This window comes from Natator depressus, chromosome 7, assembly GCF_965152275.1.
Source record: "Natator depressus isolate rNatDep1 chromosome 7, rNatDep2.hap1, whole genome shotgun sequence".
Classification (NCBI taxonomy): Eukaryota; Metazoa; Chordata; order Testudines; family Cheloniidae; genus Natator; species Natator depressus.
Genome location: NC_134240.1, coordinates 111,558,111 through 111,583,735, shown reverse-complemented (window position 1 = coordinate 111,583,735; position 25,625 = coordinate 111,558,111). Strand labels below are relative to the sequence as shown.

Below are 25,625 nucleotides of genomic sequence, written 5' to 3'. Positions count from 1 at the left end.
TGAAAAGCTAAAGGCAGTTTTTATTTTTTTAAAACCACTATCACTAATACAAAGGCACTGATCTTACTGAAAGTATGTTGCAAGCCAAGGCTTGCTATGAAACAGATGATATCGACTCAAAGTTAACTCAACTGAGCCAATGTTTGAATGAAAAACAACACAATTTCTAGTAGACTTGTTACAAGATAAACAGTTATTGAACCAAAGGGCAGGAGCATAAACTGAATTTAGTGTGATGCTACATCTCAGCATTAGGACACGGTCGGACTTGGTAGTTTTCACTGAACTCTTCGTGACACAATCTGGGTGAAAAGCTGAAATGTGAATCCAGGCTGTGTAGTACTAATGCAATAAAAGCCTGTCTCAGCACCCTTATATTCTCCTTTGTCTTCCTCTCACTAAACAGACAATTCTCTGCATACAGTTGATTTATTAAAAAAAGGACAGCATTTAGAGGCAATCAATCCCATTCTTCAAGACTTCCATTTCAGTTAAAGCCAGCATACATGTATTCCTCACAACACCCAAACAGCTCGAGCAGCTAGCAAACAAAAAAGTCATGTAGATAGGTTCTGAGTATCACTAGATAAAACTCCTTTAAAAGACTGCTACACAGAAAGACCCACAATTATTTCAAATCAGTCATCTAAATAAAAATGTAAGACAAAGTGATCAAAAAGTAAATAGCTCCAACCAACATCCTGAGTGAGAGTCACATAATGTCCATACATAAATATTATACAAAGTGATGAATAAAAGGACAGATGTAGAAATTGTTCATTTGAAATCTTGAGTGGATGCACAAAAGCAAGAATGTTGAAAGTGCTGATGTTAGCAGAAAATGCCATTGCTCTTCCCAAAGAGAATGAAAATTCTAACCTCCTAATGAAAGATGTGAGCACTCAGGTGTAAAACAAAACACAGAGAAACAAGCCATGGCTTCTTAGCCACATCAACAACAACTGTATCCACACTTAGTTTCTTGCCTTCAAAGGCAGCAAATTTAAATTACAGTTTAATCATTTAAGCTTTTCTTTTTAAGCTTCCAAAATAGCTATAAAGAATTTCAGAGATTGAAAGGTGCATAAAAAGGTACTTAGAAGCACGAAACATAAAACTTTAAGCATGAGTATTGAAGTGAGATTTCTGAGGTGAACATTTCCTTAGCCCAATGGCCTTCCAGCTGTGTTACAATATCTTTGTGCTGACATGTCACTGACACAATTTAATACATGCATCAACAGGGGAGGAATTTTGCACAGAAATAGATAAGAATGTCTATAAAAAAAAACAACCCTCCCCCCCCCCCAAAAAAACCTACCTAACTGAAAAAGGTATTTTTCCTCACCAAAAGAAAATATTTCTGGGTCAAATTCTGCCCCACGACAACCAACAACCCCATTAAAGGCCTCATTCTAAGCCTCTTAAAGAGGCAATAGCAGTTGTCAGCTACACCACCATTTCCCAAACAGCGAAGCTGGGCCCACAATGTGATGCTGTATTACTGAAGATGACCATTTATAGCATTGTTGCTACTACTGTGGCACAATAGCACTAAATCTGATACAAAAAGTGTCTCATGTAAGGTATCAACAGAAAAGTTGTCATCTGCTAAACATGATAATCCTCTTTATATGCATGTACCATCTTTGTATCTGAAGTTATACATAGCAAATATCCATTTGTATCTCTCATGTGTTTTGTTCTTATGTGACACCCACAAGGTAATTTTACATCCCGTCTAGCCAGCCCAGCGTTGATGAACCATTTAGTTGTGCACAGACCATTCAGTTGGTGATGGGCTAGTAAGGGAGATCAGCTCTTTACTGAGTCTTCCTCTGGATGCCTCAGACAGCAAGGAGCCAATGGCCACCCCTGTGATTCAGCAAAACATATAAGGGCATGTGATGTGGACATGTGACCTTGGATTCCATCTTTGTCAGTAACTTTCCATACACAAGGGCTGTGGGCTTTGTTTGGGACATTAAATTTCCATGCACGTGGAAGAAGATACAAGAGACACCTGAGACATCGCCATTTTGCCTCATTACTCCTCCAATTCTCTGGACTGTGAATTTACAACTAAAAGGAGTATTTTGAACTACGGATTGGGAATCTTCCAATCTTTTGGAAGTTACCAGAGAGACTTTTGCAAGCCAGCAGCCTATTTCATCACTGTTATGATCCTGATCTAGGAACACTGAAAATCACTTGTATGTATATGATTCCTTAACCATTCAATTACTCTCTTCCATTCTTCTATTAAGAAATCTTTAGTTAGTTTAGTAAGGATTGGCTGACAGCATGATACTTGGATAAGATCTGAGATACATATTGACCTGGGGTAAGTGTCTGATCCTTTGGGATTAGTAGAACCTCACACATAGTGAATTGGGTTTTCAGTAACCCCTCACTATATTAGATCTGTTTGTCTGAATGGGAGCCAAGGAATGGAATGCCTTAAGAGGACTGTGTTTGGCTTCTTGTTAACCAGTGTGGTGTTACCGAAGTTTTTCTGATACTGGTTTGGTGAATCTAATTATAGAATAAATCATGAGTTTTTGGAGATTGTCTGCCCTGTTTCGTGCAGTCTGCCCTGAATGCCTCATTCTCAGCGTGGTCCATCCCAGGCACACGGTCACACAATACGTGGATTTATCTGTCCATCTAGGTTCTTACCCCTCAGCTCCAATCTCTCTCTCAGGATTTAGCCTCAGTGTCAGACTATACCAAGCTGGGAGGGGTTGCAAGTGCTTTGGAAGATAGGATTAAAACTCAGAATGATCTGGACAAATGATCTGAAGTAAATAGGATGCAATTCAATAAGGACAAATGCCAAGTACTCCACTTAGGAAGGAACAATTAACTGCACACACAAAAAATGGGAAATGACTGCCTGGGAAGGAGTGCTGTGGAAAGGGTTCTGGGGTCATAGTGGATCACAAGCTAAATGAGTCAACGGTGTAGCACTGTGGGGGGGGGAGGAGGGGGGAAGGAAAGCAAACATTCTGGGATGTATTAGCAGGAGTGTTGTAAGCAAGACACAAGCAGTAATTCTTCGAGTCTACTCCATGCTGATAAAGCCTCACCTGGAGTATTGCTGAGTCCAGTTCTAGGCACCATATTTCAGGAAAGATGTGGACAAATTGGAGAAAATCCAGAGAAGAGTAACAAATTGATTAAAGTTCTAGAAAACATGACTTATGAGGAAAAATTGAAAAAAATGGGTTTGTGTAGTCTGGAGACAAGAAGACAGAGGGGACAAAACAGTTTTCAAGTAAATAAAAGGTTGTTAAAAGGAGGAAGGAGAAAAATTCTCCTTGTTAACCTCTGAGAACAGGCCAAGAAACAACGGCTTAAATTGCAGCAAGGAAGGTTTAGGTTGGACATGAAGGTAGTTAAGCATTGGAATAAATTGCCGGGTGTGGGGTAGGAGGGGGAATTTCCATCACTGGAGGTTTTTAAGAACAGGTCAAACATACACCTGTCAGGGATGGTCTAGTTATTACATAGGCCTGCCTTGAGTGCAGGAGACTGGACTAGATGACCTACTGAGGTCCCTTCCACTCCTAGACTGCTATGATTCTAGGAAAACAACATAACCCCCTGACGGGCTACTGCCCCTAGCAGCCATCTCCTGTGTGAAACACTGATGAGGGCACACGCTTACTCTACAGGCCCTGCCATATGAACAGCCCTTCCTGAAACATGGATCTTTTGCACATTTGCAAAGTAAAAGTCAAGACCTTAACATGCAATATCATTTCCGCAATACATATCACCGACTCCAAAGAGCACATTCGTTTTTAGTGAGATGTTTTAAATACACAAATGCTGAGAAAATACTGATGACTGCTGAGAAAGCAGACTACCAAATACACTGATGCTTCTTGGAAATGACCTCGTACAAAGGGGGTGGGGAGGGAAGTGGGGAGAAAATACACCAACTTATGCTTCTCTAATTCATAAATCGTGCTGTCATATCAACTTTTGTTTTGTGGTTCTTCAATACTAAATAAATAAAAGTTATAGATCTCTGTAACTCCTTATCTATACTAGGAACTTTTTTTAAAAATTGGCATTATTTGTAATATAATGAACCCTACTTGAAGCAGGAGAGAGATTTGAACGCTGGAGCTTCAGAGCTAAGTGCAGAAAGAACCTGTTTCTGCTTGAGCTAACAGCGTAAGTCCCCTAGATGCTATTAGTAACAAACAAAATAAACCTCTGATGTGCACCAGGCTCTAGGTTCAGATAGCAACTCAGACTCCCTGGAGTGGATTACTAGAACATTAGTGATGCTGAACTGAAGTGAGCAGCACTGGGAACACCAACACATCTGGCCGGCCAGCCTGTTGTCCATGCTGTTTTCAGTACCAGGACAATTAGACCATGCACACACACTATTGTGTAATGGGGATTTATACCCAGAAAAATAAATCTTAAAAAAGCATTTCATTTATAAATGGTTGATGTTATATAGTTTGATCAACTTCTTAGCCTTGAGCAAGTCACTTACCTCCCTGCCTTGCTTTTCCCCTTCTGTACAATGGGGACAGTAATATAGGATTATGTGCATCACTGGGATGGCGGGAAGAATAAACTGTTCCTGTTTATAGCACTGTACGATTAGTGCCATATAAGTGCCACCTATTATTTGTATCATCTCCATCAGTTACACAAGGATACAGCTAATGTTCTAAATATGTGTAACAATGAGGGCAGGCAGTAGCAAAAACATTACAACTACACAAACAGGCAAAAATCACATACACACCCCCAATCAGGATAGCACAGGCGTAGGACAGGATTGCATGTGATTAATTTAAAGCACACGGAGGTCAATGAGACTTAAAGACATGCTGTTTTGAACAGAGATGGGCTTAAGCATGTGCTTACCTCAACCAGGCCCAAAATAAGCACGGGAGATCCCCAGGATCAACGAATGGGCAAGGACTAATCATACTTAATGGGATACTGACATGGTCAGTGCAGTATTGTTCAGATAGAGAGCAGCCTTTCATATTAATTATAGCAAAGGGATTCTAAATGGATTGCTACTGACCACAGACAAAAACTGTTCACTCCAACTCTCTCCTCAGGGGAACAAAACACAGCCAGTGCCATTCAGTGTCACCCTACAGACCCTCCCTCTTCTGATTTGCACTGATCCTAAAAACAACTCCTGACTACCCTATGCTTGACAGACCTAAGATGGTCCGAAATAATAAGTTCTCATACCAGAGGTCTTAGCTACCCTTAGAAAAGTATTTCTTAGCAGCTGTTTAATTTTGTTTTAATTACTGATTTTAAACAAAAGAAGAAATCCACCTTCCTGAAACTTTAGTCTTAAGAAATGCCAAGGGATGTATAAAGCCCTTAGTTTTTTCAAGTGTCATCCAAGTGTCAATCCAACCAAAGTGAAGAGAGTGCAGATTACTGTACCCGAACACATGAATGTAGGTGTCTCAAATGCAATTACTAAAACCTTTATGTCATCCCCTCCCGCTAGTCCAAACACGACTCCAAATTTCTTGATGTAAATGGCGGTTTCCCTACATCTCTCTCCAAAGCATCTGCTCAAGCTCCCTTTAGCATATAGCTGGGATGCGAGAGAACGGCTGACATGCCACTACAGAAAACATGGGAATCCATCAAACATGGCAGGATGGTGCAAAGCCTGTTGCCCCATTCTCAAGATGGTAACATTTATCCTACAGTGTGAAATCGGTCCTATAAAAAAAAAGTTTAAGAAAACACGTAATGCTGTCCATCAGAGTTGAAATTTTAAATATAGTATTTTAAAAGGATAAAGCCATAAGGTGAGAGACACACACACACACACACACACACACACACCTGTCATTCTTTTACTTTGCTTTTTAACTGTTGGTAAGGTATTACAGTGTTTGAAGTGATGTCTGTTATGTTAGGGTATAGTTATTATTGTAAGTGTTGTGGTGGTGATGGTATCTCTCTTTGCTCACACACACTCAGTAAGAGTAATTCTCTGCCCCAAAGAAAATTCTTATAGACAAAACAGACAAAGGAAGTGTTAATATCCAAAGGAGGAAAATATCCAGATGAGCCACTGAAGGCAGACAGACCAATTAAGTGACTTCCCCCAAGATCAGGAAATCTATCAAAGAGCCAGACATTGAACCCTCATCTCTCAGTATACTACATTAACCATAAGACCACCTTTTCACATACATTAGTTTCACAAATTTATAAAATGTGTCTATTGAGACCTCCATGAGCAGATCCAGCAACATAAAAGACAAAACCCAAAACCCACAGATTAAAACAGGCCTAAATTTGACACAGCATAAACCACAAGTGAAAAAGAAAATATAGCTCCTCAAACTTCAACCAAATCAGGGTCTGCCATATCAACTGGGGATGCAAGCTCCAGAGTCAAGAGACTACACTGAGACTGTTCACCTACAAAACATCCAACTATTGAACTGTCAGTGACAACAGCCTGGCTGCAATCACCCTGGCTGTTTGGGTGGAGAAAGAGGACCAAGAGGCAGGACCCATATCCATAACTCAAAACCAACATCTCGATTGTGATTGAGCTCTTTGAGTGTATCTATTTAGCTTAACAAAGAGAAGGTGCAAGGGTGACTTGATTACAATCTGTAAGTATCTACGTGGGGAGCAAATATTTAATAATGGTCTCTTCAATGCAGTCTGAAGGTAGACAAATTCAGACTGGAAAGAGGGTGTACATTTTTAACAGTGAGGGTAATTAACCACTCGAACAATTTACCCAGGGTCATGGTGGATTCTGCATCAGTGACAATTTTTAAATCAAGATTGGCTGTTTTCCTAAAAGATCTGCTCTAGGGATTATTTTGGGGAAATTCTATGGCCTGTGTTACATAGGAGGTCAGACAAGATGACCACAATCGTTGTTCCTTCTGGCCTTGGAATCCATTAATCAACTTATGAATTACACCTGGAAAGTCCCTGGAGCACAGGTATAAAATGTGCCTGTGGAGGAGGAAGCTATTTGTATTATTTTTTCTTAACATCATATGCAACTCATTTTACTGTTTGGTATTATACTGCCTGACTGCATGGAATTAAATTGAAGGAAGCTGATAGGGAAAACAAACAGGAAACTATTACAAGGTACAACCAGAGAGAATACCACGGTTCCTTGAGAAACAATGGGGGAGTTATTAATTGGGAAATGCTCCAGCCAGCATAGCAAGACTTATTCTTCCCAGATCAGGGCGTAGGAACAAAGGAACACTAAACCACTAAAAACCCTGCAGAGACAAGAAAGGGGGGCGGGAGAAAGTGAGCAAGCAGCAGATGGAGGTGAATTTCTGAGAGGAATACAGAGGATGCTGCAGGGACTGTCTCTCTCCCAGGACAGGAATAGGGATGACTGGGTTGAGTGGAACATACCCAAAACTTGCAAGGAAAGAATAAAGTGTATGTAAGACCTCATATATAGGCATTTTGTGGTTTTATCCCTTGTCTCTGCTTGCTATGGAGTTGTGGGTGAATAAATATTTCGTTTTGAAGAAGCTGTTTTTGAATTACTGTAAATCAGCTGGTGGTCACAGGTTCCTGGAGGAAAATGGGTAACAGGTGCCAAACACAACTGGGCTTGTCTTCTTATCATGGTTGGTAAACTAGAAGGCTGCAGCCTGGAGACCCAGTCTAAGAGAGCTAGGTACTCATGATTACACTCAGAGGGTGGTGAAGGTGGCAAAACCTTTTCACCAGAGAGGTGCACTCAAGAAGGACTAAATGGACACATTGTTCTGTAACCTTGACCTTGTTCCATGCAAGGAAAACTGTTAAGTGACCAAGAAGATGCTTTCCATGTACAAGCTGAAGTTTGAGTAGTCTTCAAGAGTAATCTCATCTAAAGTGCTTCAGTTCTGGTACTGGCATAAATAACTGCAATGGGAGATGTGGACAGAAAAGAAGGCAGGACTGGGGACACAGTCAGCATCAAGGAAGTTTCTTGACCATGAATCATAGAATCATAGAATATCAGGGTTGGAAGGGACCTCAGGAGGTCATCCAGTCCAACCCCCTGCTCAAAGCAGGACCAATCCCCAATCAAATCATCCCAGCCAAGGCTTTGTCAAGCCTGACCTTAAAAACTTCCAAGGAAGGAGATTCTACCACCTCCCTAGGTAACGCATTCCAGTGTTTCACCACCCTCCTAGTGAAAAAGTTTTTCCTAATATCCAACCTAAACCTCCCCCACTGCAACTTGAGACCATTACTCCTTGTCCTGTCCTCTTCTACCACTGAGAATAGTCTAGAACCATCCTCTCTGGAACCACCTCTCAGGTAGTTGAAAGCAGCTATCAAATCCCCCCTCATTCTTCTCTTCTGCAGACTAAACAATCCCAGTTCCCTCAGCCTCTCCTCATAAGTCATGTGTTCCAGACCCCTAATCATTTTTGTTGCCCTTCGCTGGACTCTTTCCAATTTATCCACATCCTTCTTGTAGTGTGGGGCCCAAAACTGGACACAGTACTCCAGATGAGGCCTCACCAATGTCGAATAGAGGGGAACGATCACGTCCCTCGATCTGCTCGCTATGCCCCTACTTATACATCCCAAAATGCCATTGGCCTTCTTGGCAACAAGGGCACATTGCTGACTCATATCCAGCTTCTCGTCCACTGTAACCCCTAGGTCCTTTTCCGCAGAACTGCTGCCTAGCCATTCGGTCCCTAGTCTGTAGCTGTGCATTGGGTTCTTCCGTCCTAAGTGCAGGACCCTGCACTTATCCTTATTGAACCGCATCATGTTTCTTTTGGCCCAATCCTCCAATTTGTCTAGGTCCCTCTGTATCCTATCCCTGCCCTCCAGCGTATCTACCACTCCTCCCAGTTTAGTATCATCCGCACATTTGCTGAGAGTGCAATCCACACCATCCTCCAGATCATTTATGAAGATATTGAACAAAACCGGCCCCAGGACCGACCCCCTGGGGCACTCCACTTGACACCGGCTGCCAACTAGACATGGAGCCATTGATCACTACCCGTTGAGCCCGACAATCTAGCCAACTTTCTACCCACCTTATAGTGCATTCATCCAGCCCATACTTCTTTAACTTGCTGACAAGAATACTGTGGGAGACCGTGTCAAAAGCTTTGCTAAAGTCAAGAAACAATACATCCACTGCTTTCCCTTCATCCACAGAATCAGTAATCTCATCATAGAAGGCTATTAGATTAGTGAACTTAATGAATTAACTTGGCAACACCTCAACCAATAGGGCACTGCATATTTCCCTGCAATATTTTACGAGACAAAAAGGGCAAACTGCAAATGGAGATTTTATTAAAGTTTTGCTGAAATGTATTGATTTTTTCTGTGATGCTTGGTTGGCTGGGACTCCCTGACACACACACTTCACCCCCAGCTTAAGGCATCCTGAGCCCTCCAGACACCTGTGCCTACCATTACACAGAGAGACCCAGAGGGACCTCCTGCAGGACAGGCACAAACCTTAAGGCTGAAGAGATGGGCACTTGAGGGTTAAAGTCTCCATCAAACTTCCATCTTTTCAATCAAGCACTGTCATTCCAGAGGACAACTCTGGCCTATCAAGGCACAGTTCCATTCCCCTGAGTCTTCCCGACATGTGATCCCACATAACTTCCCATAGGGATCGTAAATTAAAATACCATTAGGGTCAACTCCTCCCTTCATCTTTTGGCATTTACCATTCAAGTAAGAATGGGAGTTGTACCCGTGGATACTCCCAGAATCTGTTGGCCAAAACATCAAGCCTCAGGGCAAATCCTCAGCTGCTGTGAATTGGCATTGCTCTAATTGGAGCTAGGCCATTTTATACCAGCTGAGGATCTTGGCCTCAAGTTCAAAATTCAGTCTCAAACCTCAACATTGTAACACTTAGTCTAGTTCTATAGGCCAGCTCCTAGCTAGAAAAATATATTACTAAACTGGATTCAAAACTAATACACTAGTTACACTCCACAGTAGGGATTTTAAGTTGCAGCGTGACCAGTAGATATTCTGAAAAGCAGATACTGACTGAGAAGCATACATAAGTTGTTTTACCAGTTATTGAATACTGTGAGGGCAAGTTGTTCTTGAATGAAATAGCGTAACAATGTGTCAAGTACACTAGATCAAAGGAAGCAGACAGGTGCACATTCAGAGGGACAAAAATGTAATGTCAGTCAATCATAATTCCGCCAACGTCATTTGGTGACTGAAGAATAGCAGCCTGGACTCAATATTTTTCTATGCACATATCTGAGCTGACCAGACACACACTGAAATCATTCTACACTGTGAACATAATGAAGCATGCTAATTTTATATAAACCGTTACTAACTGGTTCGCACGTCAGTGAATTGGGATTGCATTTTTCTAGCTGAAACCAGCCCCTCCAGTTCCTGGCCAGCATGTTTATGAACCACCATTAGGTTCCCAGGCATTAGACAGGCAGAATTTTAGGCACGCTAAAGAGAGGACGACTCATGCAGAAGCTGGAAGAGAGGGTACCAGCTGCACTACACTACCATGTCATCTCGAAAGCAAGCAACACTACAGAGTGGCATTTGAATCAGCTCCAAAGTAGCTGCAACTCCTGATGTCCTGGATGAAGTGGGGGAAGGAGTTGTGGGAATATTTGTCTGAAATAGTACAGCAGAAAAATAATGGGGGGAAATGTGGAAAGATACTCAGGGCTACTGACTGTTTGCAATCTGTAACAGAGAGGTATCAGTGGCAGCTGGTCATATGGACTCAGAAGAGAGCATTTAGCCCTTGTTTTAGTCTAAAACTCAAACAATGCATGTTAGGTATTTAAAAATAGCACTAACAAGATTGATAAAACATTACATTGGACTTTAGAATTTAAATCTCTTGATTTTCCCCCAAAGTAGACTATGGAACATTTTCAACATAATACCCAATACTGCATTCTCCTATTATTCTAGCAGCATTCCCCCTCCACTTCTCTTTCATACAAATTTAAGGGTTGGTCATTTATACAGCACCTTCCAGGGCATCAAGTTGTATTTACGCAGCCCACAAAATGCAAACACGTCTAGGTTGGAGAGTCCAGCTACCTGGGAATCAGTGGGATGAAGGTGGGAAACGTTAGCCATCAAAAGGGAAAGTTCTACGAAAAAGCACTCTACATCTTTAGACCAGACAGCACCTCAGTTTTTAAAGTTTAATTTCAATCTCCATATATGATAATCTCCACCATACTTCATTTACCTCTGCTGGAAGGGGCGAAGGGCTGAGCTGACCCAAGTGGGATTTGATCACTATATCATCTGTGACTTCCTAATGCTAGAGAGAGGCTGATAGTACCCAAATAACATACCTCAAACCTAAAAACAGCAGACAATACTTGTGATGCCAGACTTGGGCTTCACTTAAGCAGGGACTGTCAATTGACCAGAACGATGCCAGACTGTTCAGTGGTTTGGCATGCCCATGACAGACCAGGTTAAGGTCACTCAATTCATTTTATTTGTCACCTCAACCAGTTTTCAGCTAAGGCCTTAGAGGTAAAAATCTACTAAATTATTAGCCTAATTTGACACTTCCACCCCTTTCCAACATTACATTCTGTCCAACCTGCTTTTACTGAGATTTATAAGCAGAGATAAATTACATAGATTCTCTGTGTGGTATGCAGAGATTGCCTTTAGGCCTCGTGTTACTGCCTATGAATCTACCTATTAAAATATTAAATTTCAAAATTAGCTCCAATCCATGAGTCATATCTGAGTTTAGATTATATTTCATATCACTGTAATGCAACAAGAGAGACAGACCTGTGTTACTGAAATGAACGACTCCTTGGCCAACTCCCTGATTTCTCCTACTCCAAGTCTGTCTTTTGCTTGAGCAGCAGCTTTAAGGGGTGATTTAAGATAATTAAATTACAACGATCAATTACAGCTTGCAGAGTCCAGACACAACAACAAAAAACAATCCTTTACAAAACAGCCCATTTCTATACAAAAAACAAACTGAGGACATGCTCCTTCATGTCCAGGGCTTGCTGGCTATGACAATATTCCATTTACATTTTTAATGTAACTCATTTGGTGGCAAAGAATCCAGGAATTGTATAAAAACACAATAAAACAGTAGATAGAAAATGCAAGTCAGGTAACATTTACAAACAAGCATTTACCAAGAAAAAAAACAACCTGAAACGAGGTGCAAGCCAAACCCTACGGCAGGGGAAATAGATGCAAAAATACTTAATGCAGCTCACTGCAATTATTGGCACAAGGATAAAAAGAGGAAAAAAGTAGCCAACCAACAACAACTTTAACTCTACACTGAAAGGTTTAAACCTTAGACGATCATGGCTGACATGTCAATACATGTAAATTACCTTTTTCTTTCACCATGGCAAATGAGTCCTCTTTGTAGCAGAGACAGCAAGGATTAACTGAAGTAATTTACATACGCACACTTTCCTTCCAGCAATGTTTGGCTGGGATAGGGGAAAAAAAAAAAAAGGTGTGGGCGGGCCCGCAGGAGACAGCTTATTCCAGAGGCGTCTTTTCCTTGGTCAGATTTTCCACACAATCTGATACAGTCTGATTGCTTGTCACTGTCTCTTCTTCTTGTGCCTCCTATCTCCTTACTCTCTCCCGCTCTGTCCCTTTTCCTGTTACTAGTGCCAGTTCATTCCGTGCGTGTGGACTCTGCCCCTTGTGCTGAAACAACCTGCGGCAGCTGCTGCGTAACAAACGCAAAATTCCACCGTCCCTAATCTCTAGTCACTGACACCACCTTCCATTTCTCCTTGCCAAGCTGCATAGCACTGGCAACATAGTTATCCCCCAAGTGACAGAGAACAGATTGCAAGTGAGGAGCACTGAGGAATGCCTGGGGAACTGTTTAAATTGCAAAATTGATATTCACTAGCTTATTTTTCATTTGAACCAAACTGAGCCTGAATGGAACCTAAGATGAATACAGGACAAGTGCTGATTATTTGTATTATTTTAGTGTCTAGGAGCCTTAGTCATGGACTAGGACCCCATTGTGCTAGGTACGGTATAAACAGATTAAAAAGTCATAAAAAGCTTAAAATCTATATATAAGAACAGAGACAACAGATGGATGCCGACAGACAGGGAAGTACAAAGAAACAATAAAACAATTGGTCAGCATGACAGGCATGGTCTCAGCATACCAACAGCTTAACTGTTGGCAAGTTTTTTGTAGGCATCACAGCAAAGGAAGTTTTAAGGATAGTTTTGAAAGAGGATAATGCGTTCGTTTTCTGAATTTTGGAGACCTCCTCCCAAGGGTGTGAGGAAGCACAAAGGTGACTGGAAATTTAACAAGTGGATAATGGCAGCAGAGCTGACTTTCTTTGATGGAGCGCTGTTTACCCACTTCTGTTTTCATTTTAAAACAGACATAAATGTCAATATCCAGAAAGCAAACAGGCTCTGTGACGTTCTCCTAATGTCTTTCCACCACAGCACACAATGAAATAGTCAAATGAGACTGTGCACATTGGCCATCTCTCTGAAGGATGCTGTTAAAAAAAAAAAAAAAAAATAGTCAAACATTAAAAAAACCCAGAGCGTTTTCTCTAGACGGCAACTAGGTTTGGGAGCAAAGGTCAAAATGTTCACTAAGTGAAATTTCTTGACATGGTTCTGGGTCACTCATCTGCTTTGGAGGTACAATATGTATAAGCTCCAAATCCTCTTATTATTCCCTTCTTTAAAAAAATTAAAAAAAGATCATGAGTGCTCAAAAAACTGAAAAGATTGATGTCTTGAACAATGAGGCTACCTGTAAATTTCTCCAAAACACACACACACACACACACACACACACACACACCTCTGACCATTCAATATAGCACTACTGAGTCCTGACATGCAACTGGTCTGGTTTTTATGATGTCATAAAATAAAAAAGCACTTACAGTATTGCCAAGCCTTTCACAATTTCATAGAAATTCTCATGATTTGTTGTTTTCCACTGAAGCCCCAGCTTCTGGAGTCATGTTATTAGGTGAGACGCTTAGACTTTATTAAAAAAAAAAAGTAGCAAGTTTCCAGCCCGTGAGATTTTGGAGAAAAGCTTGAAAATGTCTGCTACTTTGTGTTTGTACAGCACCTAGCATAATGGGGCTCCATTCTTGGCTGGCCCTTAATCATATTTATTGCATAAGGCCTAAAAATAATAATAAAACAATGCCTAGTGGCTCAAAAACCAGAAGACAAATATAAAATATACTTTTTTAAAACCCACATTTTAAGCCAATCTCACTTTTTTTCCAGGGGACGGGGGGGGGGGGGGGGGAAGAGACCATGATTTGTGAACCCTTGTGATTGGCAATACTGTACTTATATCTATTTTCCTTCTCCAAAGGGCTTTATTCATAATGCTTTGCAGTTATCTACAAATCACTTTATAAATATTAACTAATCCTTACCATGCCCCTTTTGGGCAGGTAAATTTTATCATCCATGTTTTACAACTGGGGAAAAGGGAGGGGGAAAAGAAAAAAAAAAAAAAGAGGAAGAAACGGCTGAGAAGTTAAGCAATTTGTCCAAGCTCAAAGAGGAAGTCGATGGATGACCTGGGTTCAAAACTCAGGTATTCCTGGTTCCCAGTAACAAACTCAATTAAACCACACTTCTGGCTTCGCAGAGCTGAAATTGGATTGTATCTCAGGCCACCATAAGGCAATTCCTTCCCAAAGCCTTTACTTCAGGAGAAAAAAAGTTAATGTGCATAATCCATCTGCAGGCGCCCTTCCGACGGAATGGCAGATAGATGATACATCTTGGAGAAACAGAACATAGAGCCCGTGATAGATTTTATTTACTGCAAATATTTCGAAGTGTTTTGTATATATACCACCCGGAACAGAAAGAAATTAAAGAAGCCAGCCTCTCTCAGCTCTGATGTGGTATTTCTTATTCAACTAAGTCTTTATTTAAATAAAAAAACGTGTAGGGAAATGCATGGGGAAAAAATGCCTATTGCCTAATGCATCTAGGCTGGGCTTCTATTGTTAGCTCCCTCATGTGCAGCAGGGACACAGCCCAAGCAGTCTGGCATTCTTGCTTCTATGAGTCAGTGTGTTACTAATAGCAGCGCTGGCTTCTCACTTAGTGGAGATGGGATAAAACCCTTGAGCCCCTACATATTGTGCACCATGTCACATTTCTGACACATCAGAGCAATTAGGGCTGCAATTCAACCTAGCTTTGTTCTTTACAAAATATTGTGGGAGTTTTTGTTTGTTTCTTTAAACAGCTAGTCAGAGATGGTCTTGAAAGCAGGGGTGCTGGAACAATTTTTACAGTGGGGGTGCTGAGAGCCATTGAACCAAACTGTTAACCCTGTATATAATGCAAACCACTTCAAGCACCCGCAGTTCCTGCACCTATGCTTGAAAGTGGCATGTCTGACCTTCATTCATAAATACTAGCTCTGCTATGCTATATAATGCCAGAAGGCACTACACACATGGCTACGATTAACCCTTTGCTGTGATCTTTAGACACTCTCTGAAGGTTTGCACCAACAATTATCATTCATTTTCCACTTTAGCAGCTGCTGACATATCAGCTAACTGCTGGTATCTGGACTTTTTGTTCTCTGAGTCCACTACCCCCATTTTTCACATGTGCTAGAGATTAGCACGGCTGTATTTCATCTCACCCATTGCTGTAAGGAAGGATTCCACCCCCCTCACATCAGCCAGCCAGAGAAAACTGCAATGTTAGCCTTTAACATGCACGTAAAAATAGCTTTAAAACATACACTGTAGTAAATTACACTGGAGAGATCAAGAGCCAAGTAATTTACTCCTGAGTGAAAGAATATAATATCAGTTGCTGGTATTGTAAATTAAGTCAAATGCATTACACTTTTATGCCTGAGTGGTTTTTGTTTTTAATCTCATTGTTTCAATTTTTAGGCTACAATGGGACCCCTGCCAACCTTTCAGAATCTATTCAAATACTTCACCAACTGGAGAACAAGGACGAGTAACTAGCAACTCTGGAAACACAAACACACACACAAACATTCAGACAAAAATGTGATTTTTAAATTACTATTGTCCCTTAAAAAAAAAAAAAAAAGATACTTGTTGGCAGGAATCTGGACTGTTCGAATCCACTAATATACAAAGGACCATGCATGGACACAAAATAGTACATTCAAAAAGAAAAAAATAAATTGGTTAACCAGGATCTTAGATTGTTATTCTCACTTGAAGAGTTGGCTTTCAAAGCCTTTATCTTGCGCTCATTCCCTACAGATGAGGCAACAGTTTATAAATACCAGTGCATGATTTTTCTATGATTTCCTCCAAAACTGACTTGTAGCACTTGTCTACTGAATGATGAGCTGCTAATCAGAAACTGGGGGGGTGGGGAGGGGGAACAGGAGGGAAGATACTATTTTGTTAAATAACATCCAAAAAAACCCACCCTAATTGAACATGCATCTCCATTTTGTTCAAAGCCAAGCAGACACAGTTTTGACAACAAACCCTGCTGCAGGCATCCACAGTTGATCCATTATATGGCATAAGTCAATTAAGAGCCAATACTTCTATAAGCTCTTGTCTTTGGCAAATGCCTCCTTTCTCCAAACACAAAATCCACCATGCACTTAGATGGAAGGTGACCCACTGTGTTATTGTCCTGGCTTAACTGTGCCTGCCAAGAGGAAAAACAATAAGGTCAGTGGGGGTATCATGAAACTGCTCCACAGTACTTGCAATAGTCCAGTGCCCTTAGAAGACAGCACATCAGTCTCTAGTTTCAACATTCTAGGGCTTTGCTAACCAGCATTTCCTGGCTCCAGTTCCTCATGAGCACATCCCACACTGCCAGTTTACTCCTATCTAACCACATCTGCAACATAGGCAAGCAACACATCTTCTGTCCTCCGATACAAGCGCAATCCGGAGCGCTCACCACAGGCACAGACGCTGGCACAATGGGAGTAAGTCCACTGACTTGAATAGAGTCATTGTTGACTTCAGTGGACTTTCTCCAGACTTACACCAGTGTAATGCAGAGCAGAATTTGGCCTTTTGCCTGATGGGAAGCCGCTGTCTGACTATTTGATTAGCTGGCCTGTCACTTCTCAGGAAAGGCACAATTTATTTACTCCACAGCAGAATAGACTGATGCAAACTTTGCATCAATCAGTAAATTGTCAGGGAACAGAGCCAATTTCTTCAGTCTTCCTCGGGCTTGCCTTCACAAGAGCCATGGTTTATATATCCCATTACAGCATTAACCCTTACTTAGTAAATACCTCAAAAAGACAGTTTTGCAATCTAGAGAGATCCTTAAGGCCATCTAGCCTATTGCCCTATCAGGTTATGACTGATCCTTATTATATATTTGGATTGGGCTGACAAATTTTCATTGTTCTAAGTGATGGGGTTGCGGAATACCCACAAATGGCGGGATTTGACTCATCCTGCAGATATGCCTCCGACACACTCTCTCGCCGTAACCAATATCTCCATCCCAAAATAAACAACCCATCCCACACGCCTCTTTATTTAAAAAAAATAATTCACAAGTGATTTTAATATATCATTATGGCTGATAAGCAACCACCACCACCAACTAATCATGTGTAATGCAATAACATCTAGAGACTCCAAATGAGATCAGGGCTAGATCTCTTTTGAGATCTCTTTTGAGATCTCTTCTAGCCTTTAGGCTAGAAGCTGTAAACGTGCATACTCAACACAATACCTCCCCCAAAGACCTAACAGTCTGAATAGACAAGACAAAGAGTGGAAGGGGAAACAGAGGCACAGAGAAGTGAAGTGACTTGCTCAAGGTCACACAGCATGTCAGTAGCAGAGCCAGGACTAGGACCCATACCTCCTGTCTTCCAGTCCAGTCCCCTATCCACTAAGCCACACCATCTCTCTTAATAGAGAAACGTGTGCTTCCTGCAGAAAATGCAACTTAGCCACAGTGCACATATATATCCCAGTCAAAACAAGTCTTTGATAAGGTTAGTTAAGTTTGAGCATATCACACACACACACACACACACACACAGAGTCCATGAAAAGCAATGTGACCCAGTCTTACTGAAAGGTGACAATAGTATTTCAAGTGTTTAACAGGGCAAGTTTAGTCCTATTTTAAGGACAAATCAGAACCCTGCCTTTAACTCCCTATGGAACCATGAATGGCTCCATCCAGAATATCAGTAACGTAAAAGTCAAAATTCTTCCAAGAACACTGTAGTTTTAAAAAAAAAAAAAAAAGCAACCGTCAAAATCCATGAAATTCATAATAAAGGTTAAATATATGGGGAAACAATCATTTGAAAGTACAGAAATTCAGAATTAAGGAAGCCAGATGACCTTAGTTTTGCCACCCCTTCCCTCCTCCTTCCCCTGCCCTCCCCCACTCTGCTCACCTTACAGGCTCTGGGAGACAGCTGGGATTCCTGCCCCTACTCCAGGAAACTTTAGGATGCTTTGAGCATCAACTCTCCTGTCCTCCTTCTCTCCCAGAAGTAGGAGGAGGCTTGTTTGGCCCAGACTAGCTAAACAGGACCATCAGGTACCTGAAAAGACCAGCTAACTCTTTAAGAGAGTCAGGGGATTGAGAACCACATTTAGGCTCTTCTGGGCCTGCCGCTCCTACTAAGGCTCTTATAAGCAGAAGGGGTGGCTGCCAGGGGCACCAAGAGAGCCTACTAAGGCTTGTGGAGATGGAGGTGCTCCAATGAACCTATTTATACTAGTAGGAGGTGGGGTGAGACTCACTGAGTCTCAAGATCTGCTGCCTCCCTTTCACCTGTTCGCCCTGCAATCTCTTCACCATACCAGCCAAACAGTTTCGTCAGAGGATTTTCTCTCTCCACATCTTAATACGGCTCTGCATTTAGGTTAAAAAACCCTAGGATATCTGAACCTTTTTTGGCCAGCCCAGTGATCTCTCTCTCATGCTAGAGACTGGGGTGTGATTGATAGTCCTGGTATATTACCCTCTAAGGAGAAGAGACTCCCTCTTGTCATTTAGAAGCAACCCTATTTGATTAGGGAAAGGCATCCAGTTCCATCCAGTTCTCCTTGCTAAGAGCAGAGGAGATGTGATGTGGATGGAAAACAGAAGGGGATACACAGGGCTCTGATGGGGACACAATGAACCTGGGCAGGTGAAGAAGAGCAGGAGCAAAATGAATCTCAATTAGAAAGATTTAGAGAGAGCATCCTAATTTCAGATGGAATCCTGAAATTTTAATGAGACATCTTAAAGGATCTGGCAACCTCCACAGTCCTTAGTAATACAAGGAGACATCTGAGGAACAAAGAAAGGTAACTTGCCACATTTAAGAACATGCTTCAGTTAGTAATAATGTACTTAATTCTACCTGCCCAGACTAACTATATTAGTCACAGATATTCACATGGGATATTACTGCAAACCCTCATCTTTAAACGTGAGCTGTAACAGCCACAGACATTTACAATAAAACTCCTCTCTTGGGCTGAAGGGAAGAGGATGCTGAAGGGAGTTAACTCGTCGAAAATAAAACAAGTTCCTGGTATGAACTGAAATGAAGGTGAACTATCCAGGCCCTTCCAACAGCTTTTGTTTGGGAACCAGGGAAAGGAATCAAAACTGATAAAGAAGCCAATTCTAAGGCAGCTGGTTCTTCCCTAATAAATATAACATTTAAATAAGACAACTACATTTGTCTCCAAAAATGAAATAGATTTAATGGCAATTTGAGCTTTGTTTCTGTATGTGTTTTTTAAAAGTTGTCAATAGATTGGTCAAACATCATGGGCAAAATTCATACCTACTGCAAATCCACTGATGCCAATGGTTTAACTAGGCTGAATTTGGCCCCTCATCTACGCCTTCAGGGGGCTTGAACAAAAACCCAGGTCTGCAACACCCCAAGTTCTGTAGTACTCAAAATCTAGATACGGATCCAAATGACCACATCACCAGATATGATTGAGTTGAATGGAGTGTCTTGAAATGCAGAGACCTAAGGGATGAAAGGTGCAGCAGTCAAGGAGAGACAGAATTAAGCACTGGCAAGAGATAAGGATGAAAGGGTGGATTTTCATGGTGTAGATGCAACAGGGACAGTTCTTCTACCTAGGTACTTATATGGCTCACTTCACCAAAATATCTGGGTACCTGACAATCTGTGGATTTTATTTTCATAACACTACCCGTGAGGTAGGAGAGTATTAACCCCATTTCACAAATGGGGAATGGAAATACAGTGTAGATGGAGTGACTTAGCCAACGTCATCGCAGAAGCCTGTAGCAGAGCTGGAACTGAATCCAAGTCTTGAGTCCCTGTCCAGTGGCCTGACCAACAGATCATCCTAGGCAAGATTTGAGGATTGACACAGAAAGATCAGAGGCAGCAATTGTTATTTATACAACACTGTAGATGTACATGGTGCCATACAATGGATAAGCTGAACAAAGACCCTGCTCACAGAAGCTCAGAATGAACACATGAGAAGGTGCAATATAGTAGGAGAATGCAGAGCAGAGTAGGGTGTAGTATTAATGCCTGGAAACAGAAAGTCTGACCCCTGATCCCCTCTCCCTCCACTCCCAAGGATCAGGAGGCAGCAAGGCCGGTGGGGAAAAGATGGTCCTTGCTCCCCTCTTCCCTGTCTCTAAGGACAGAAAGCAGTAGGAGGCTGCTTTCTCCAGGTCCCTTCTTCCCCTGACTCTACACTGTAGCTGGCCAAAGGACAGACAGGCAACTCCCATCCTGTACTTCTCTCATCCAGGACTGTTGATACTTCATCTACTAAAAGATAAGGCTGACCACCAGGAACTCTTCAGCCAGGCACCAGTTTCTCCCTGATTCTACATCAGATTCTCCTGCTTAGTGAGCTTCACTTCCCCCGCCAGCAAGGAGGTAGAGCTCTGGGGGGGGCGGTTGAGCACATCCAAGCCAGGGAGGTCACGGGGATGGAGCTCTCCCTTTGCTTTTAGCAGAGAAGGGGGAAGCTACACCTAACTCTGCTCCCTCTTATTTTAACCCATGCCCAGGACGGTCTGATGGGGGAAGTGAGGGACAGGGGAGGGGAAGTTGCATTCAGAAGCAAAACAAAAGCACATGTCCCTGAAAATGGTAGGGGGTTGCACTTTAGATTCTTTCCAGCCTGTGCTGCCTGCATTCATCAGCATTATGGAGTTAAAGCACAAGCAGGATCTTCACTTACATCCACCACAATAATATTCATGCCACCCACATATTTATAGCTGCAAAGGAGGTAAAAATACAACTTGAATTATTTCTCTCTAGTCAAAGCCGATTTGGCTAATCTTGCTCATCAGCATCTAGTAATAGAAGGAACAGCCATGCTGTTGCTCTCGGTTGTTGGATAAAACAGCCAACAAAGAATTTAGGTGGCGACGTGGAGGGGAACCCCACAGCGGTGAAACCAGTTGCTAGAAACCATGCAGTGCTAATGTGGATTAAAGTTAAATCATCGAAGTGTTACTAAACAAATTAGTCTGAATTGAACCCTTACATAAGTGACAACCAATGCAAATGCAGGAAGCCAGGAGGGTTAAAGAGAGGTGAAAGGTTTGGATACAAAAATGCAATGTAACCAGTGTTGAAACTGTATCAAAATATACTGCACCTAATAGAAAATGAAGAATTGGTTCCAGGTAACAACCACAGGAGTTCTAAAGATTTGTTACACAACCAATTTATTCCTAATACATCAGTGCACCTTTAAAAAAGTCTCACTGAAGAGGTTTTTAGATCCAGGATTACACTAACATACCCTTGGAGTCAGATCCTCACTTTGCATTCAGACAACATGCAAGCCTGTTTTGAAACTGAGTGTGTTCTCACGAGGCCCGGGCCAGATTTTTCCCCAGCGTAATACTGCTGAAGTCAACTGAGTAACACCAAAGAAGACCTCTGCCCTCTGATTCAGTCCTGCTGTGACTCAACAAAAGTGTTCTTTTAAAAAAATTAATCAGGGCTGCAGTTTAAAAAACCCTCTCAGGAAAAATGATGAAATAAATACATTTTTGAATCACAGTCACCTTTGAAATCTAAACAGCAACAGTGTTAAACTTTCAACTATTGTGAAGCTAAAGGACAGTTTGTAGACAAAACAGTTTCTTTATTAGAAAGGGAGAGCACTTTCTACCAATAAGTATTGCTTGTGTGCAAGTCCTGGCTTCCTAAAAGCTGAGGGCAATATTGCGGCATTCTGGTTAGGGGTAGGGGGCTGTTTTAATTAGAAGATGCAGAATCCTAAGTGTTAGTATAGGGCTTCACCATGCATGGCCCTTCATTCTGAAGCACTATTCCGAGCATGCAACAGCACTGTAAGGGACCGAGCAATCAGTTTCCAGAGATGCCGAGAGGTAGGGGGAGGAGACCAAGAAAGAGAAAAGTTGGGGTGCGTTGTACATCTTCTTTCCAGGGAGTGAGAGTAACCTCTGTGGCATGCTCAGCCTAGGTCTGCACCAGGTACAAGAGTCTTGGGAGTCTTCACAAAAATACTGCATATCAATCTAGGAAAAATAGGGAAGGGTATTGTATCCACTTAAACATTAGAGAGGAATTGTAGGGTGAAAGAATACAACTCCCTAAACTGGAATTGGGTTAGGTCACCAGGCCTAACCCCGCACAACTCTTGCTAAAAGAGCTACAGGATCTGAAATAGCTACAAGCAAGCAGGTCCTCAGTTTTACCTCTGATCTAAAAGTCTCCAGCAGCACTGCACCCCATAGCATCACTTCTTCAATGCAGGCACAGAGGGAAGGCGCCACTTACTGAATGAACAAAACCTTACTTCTACAAACTAGATACCATTACCTTGGGTTTGAATAGAGACTGGGAGTGGCTGGGTCATTACACATATTGAATCTGTTTCCCCATGTTAAGTATCCTCACACCTTCTTGTCAACTGTCTTAATGGGCCATCTTGATTATCACTACAAAAGTTTTTTTCTCCTGCTGATAATAGCTCATCTTAATTAATTAGCCTCTTACTCCACCTTTTCATGTTTTCTGTATATGTATGTAAGCAGAGTCAGGATGAGCTCTACCCTGACATCTGGTGGCAAGTAGTCGTGGGTTGTGGAAAAGAACTTCAGGGGCTGATCTCATTTGCATAGGCACACCCACCCCGCCTAGATGGTCACTTTGGCTGCTGTAGGAACCCCAGTTTCTCTGTTATTGGGGCAGGAAGAATAAACTGTTATTATCCTGATTATGTGAATCAAGGACAGTGGAACTGTACTTGGCCTTTTGTTATGATGGAGGGACTCGCCATCAACTAAGCAGCACTCACTAAGGTTCCAAAACCCAGTGAATTGAGAGAGGCTGGGGACAGGTATTAATAACTGGTGGTATGGGCCCCTGGTGAGGGCCCTACATGCCAATTGCACCTTCTCCTCTCTCCACTGTGGAATATCAGAGCTAGTTTTGATTCCATTAGGAGTCTAGTTACAGGCTGCTGAGCTGAATTCACTTTGGGCAATGGTGCACCAGCACTGAGGCTCCCCTACTATAAGCTGAAATCACTAAAGAACTAAAATTACTGAGAAGCTGAAATCACTGAGCGCTGTGTTAAGTAGTGGGGGGGGGCCCTGAAGATATATGGTGGAGCAGTTTGCAGGACAGCTGGAGCGGCTCACGGGACGGCTGGTGGAGCGGAGCAGCGTGGCTGGCAGAGCAGAGCGATATGTAGGATGGCTGGTGGAGCGGAGTGGAGCCCCACGGAGAGGGGGGGCAGTCGGCTTCAGACCAAGTAAGGTGCCCCTTAACTCCCCCATTTCCACCCAGCCTGGAGGTAAAACTCTGCAGATAAACTTTTGAACTCTGGGGCTGCACTGACCAGGGACAGAGACTTTTGGGTTGTTGGGCTTTTGGGACTTTGGGTGACTTTTGCGTTGCTGGACTCAAGAACCAAAGGGAAAGGACATGGCCCAATTTGCTTGGGGTGGGTTTTTGCTCATGGGTTGTGTTATGAATCCTGTTGGTGGTGTTTCCCCAACATAATGCCACATTGTTTCTCTGTTATTAAAAGGCTTTTGCTACACTCAGACTCTGTGCTTGCGAGAGGGGAAGTATTAGCTCTTAGAGGTGCCCGGGGGGTGGGGGGTGGTATATTTGTCCCAGGTCCCTGGGTGGGGGCTCGAGCCAGTTTTGCATTGTGTTATTGGAATGGAACCCCTAGATTCTGAACCCGGCCCTTGTTGCTGCCAACTCTGACGGGCAGAAGGGTTATATATATTCTTATTATATGTTCCATTCTATGCATCTGATGAAGTGAGCTGTAGCCCAAGAAAGCTTATGCTTAAATAAATTGGTTAGTCTCTAAGGTGCCACAAGTACCCCTGTTCTTTTTGCGGATACAGACTAACACGGCTGCTACTCTGAAACCTTGCTTTGCTGGGATAGAAGACAGGAACAGACCAGGCTCAGCCCTGCTTAGCTTTCTGAGACCTGACAAGAACATGCACCTATCTGATGAGAAGCTCCAATAGCCTATACACCTCTAGACCAAGGCTGAGCAGCCAGAACAAAACACTCCAATGGAGGCTCTTCAGCATTTCTTCTGTGCCTTCCTTCCTCCTTTCTGATCACTGCAGCAGCTGCTATCAGAGGCTACGGTCTTCCAGGGGATTTTTGAGCTTCTCTCAGACACAAGCCTGGGAGTAAAGGGACACAAAAACAATGCCATCATCTGTCTGCCAAGTCTCTGCCAGGGACTAATAACAAGGAGACCATACCCTTCAGTTTGCTTGCTATGGCACAGCAAGAAAATCTATTTGCGGGGAAAACAAATAAAGGTAGGCACAGATTCAAATCAGCTAGTGGTCTAAAAATTGGATTTTCTGTTCTGACTAAGGGAGGCCAGTTCTTCTCGAGGATAGTCCCTTATACTCCACCCAACCTCGCACCATGATTACCCTTTCTGATCCCCTCAGCCCCCCATGGAACAGATCCTCACTGATCCCTTCATTTTAGTCTAATCCTCTCTTGGATCCCTCCAATCCCTACTCACTGCTACTCTTCTCCCCCAACCCCACGATTGTCATTTGCCTCATTGACCCACTTGCTGTTCCTGTCCTTCGTAAGCTCCTCCTCACCACTCCAATCCTCTCAGTAGCTCCCTACTATGCTATTTTCAGCCTCTTGGGATTCCTCACTTCTGATCCTCTTGTAGCTTCCTTCTGTCTCCCAGTCTGTCCACCTCATCCAAACCAGGCACTGACACTAGCATGCACATTTTCAAACTAAAACTATTCTGCATGAGTATAGCAAGTCCCTAAGACTGCCTGGGCCAAATTGTCCAAGCAGCCTCAACTCACTTCCAGTTTCTTCCCAGGGCTGTCACCTGTGTGAGGATAGAATCTGCATGTCCATGACCCCTTTGCACCTGAGCTGCACTCAACCTGCATGCACAAAAGACGCTTGACCAAGAAAGTGTGATCACAGCTGTGTACAAGTGACAGCGAGCACAGCAGAGCACATACAAGTGATTGTGCATGTCTCAGAGTCTGATCTGATGGAGTCCCACAATAGTCCCAGGCCCCTTTCAACTTTAGGCTTCTGCTGCCTTGTTGCCACC

The 25,625-nt window shown here is 42.5% G+C and overlaps 1 protein-coding gene across 8 annotated transcripts in view; it reads right to left on the bottom strand.

Moving 5' to 3' along the window:
- ABLIM1 (actin binding LIM protein 1) overlaps positions 1-25,625 on the bottom strand; it is a 311,243-nt gene that overhangs the window by 189,299 nt on the left and 96,319 nt on the right. For 2 of the 8 annotated variants that reach the window (XM_074959288.1, XM_074959286.1), the window contains exon 1: positions 12,387-12,685. The exons of 1 other annotated variant lie outside the window; for it this stretch is intronic. In XM_074959288.1, coding sequence (XP_074815389.1) covers positions 12,387-12,402 — 16 coding nt within the window. In that variant the 5' untranslated portion in view covers positions 12,403-12,685. Of the gene's footprint in view, positions 1-12,386; positions 12,832-25,625 lie in introns of those variants that run through there. 5 more of the 8 variants (XM_074959287.1, XM_074959282.1, XM_074959285.1 and 2 more) reach the window with 5 other exon arrangements.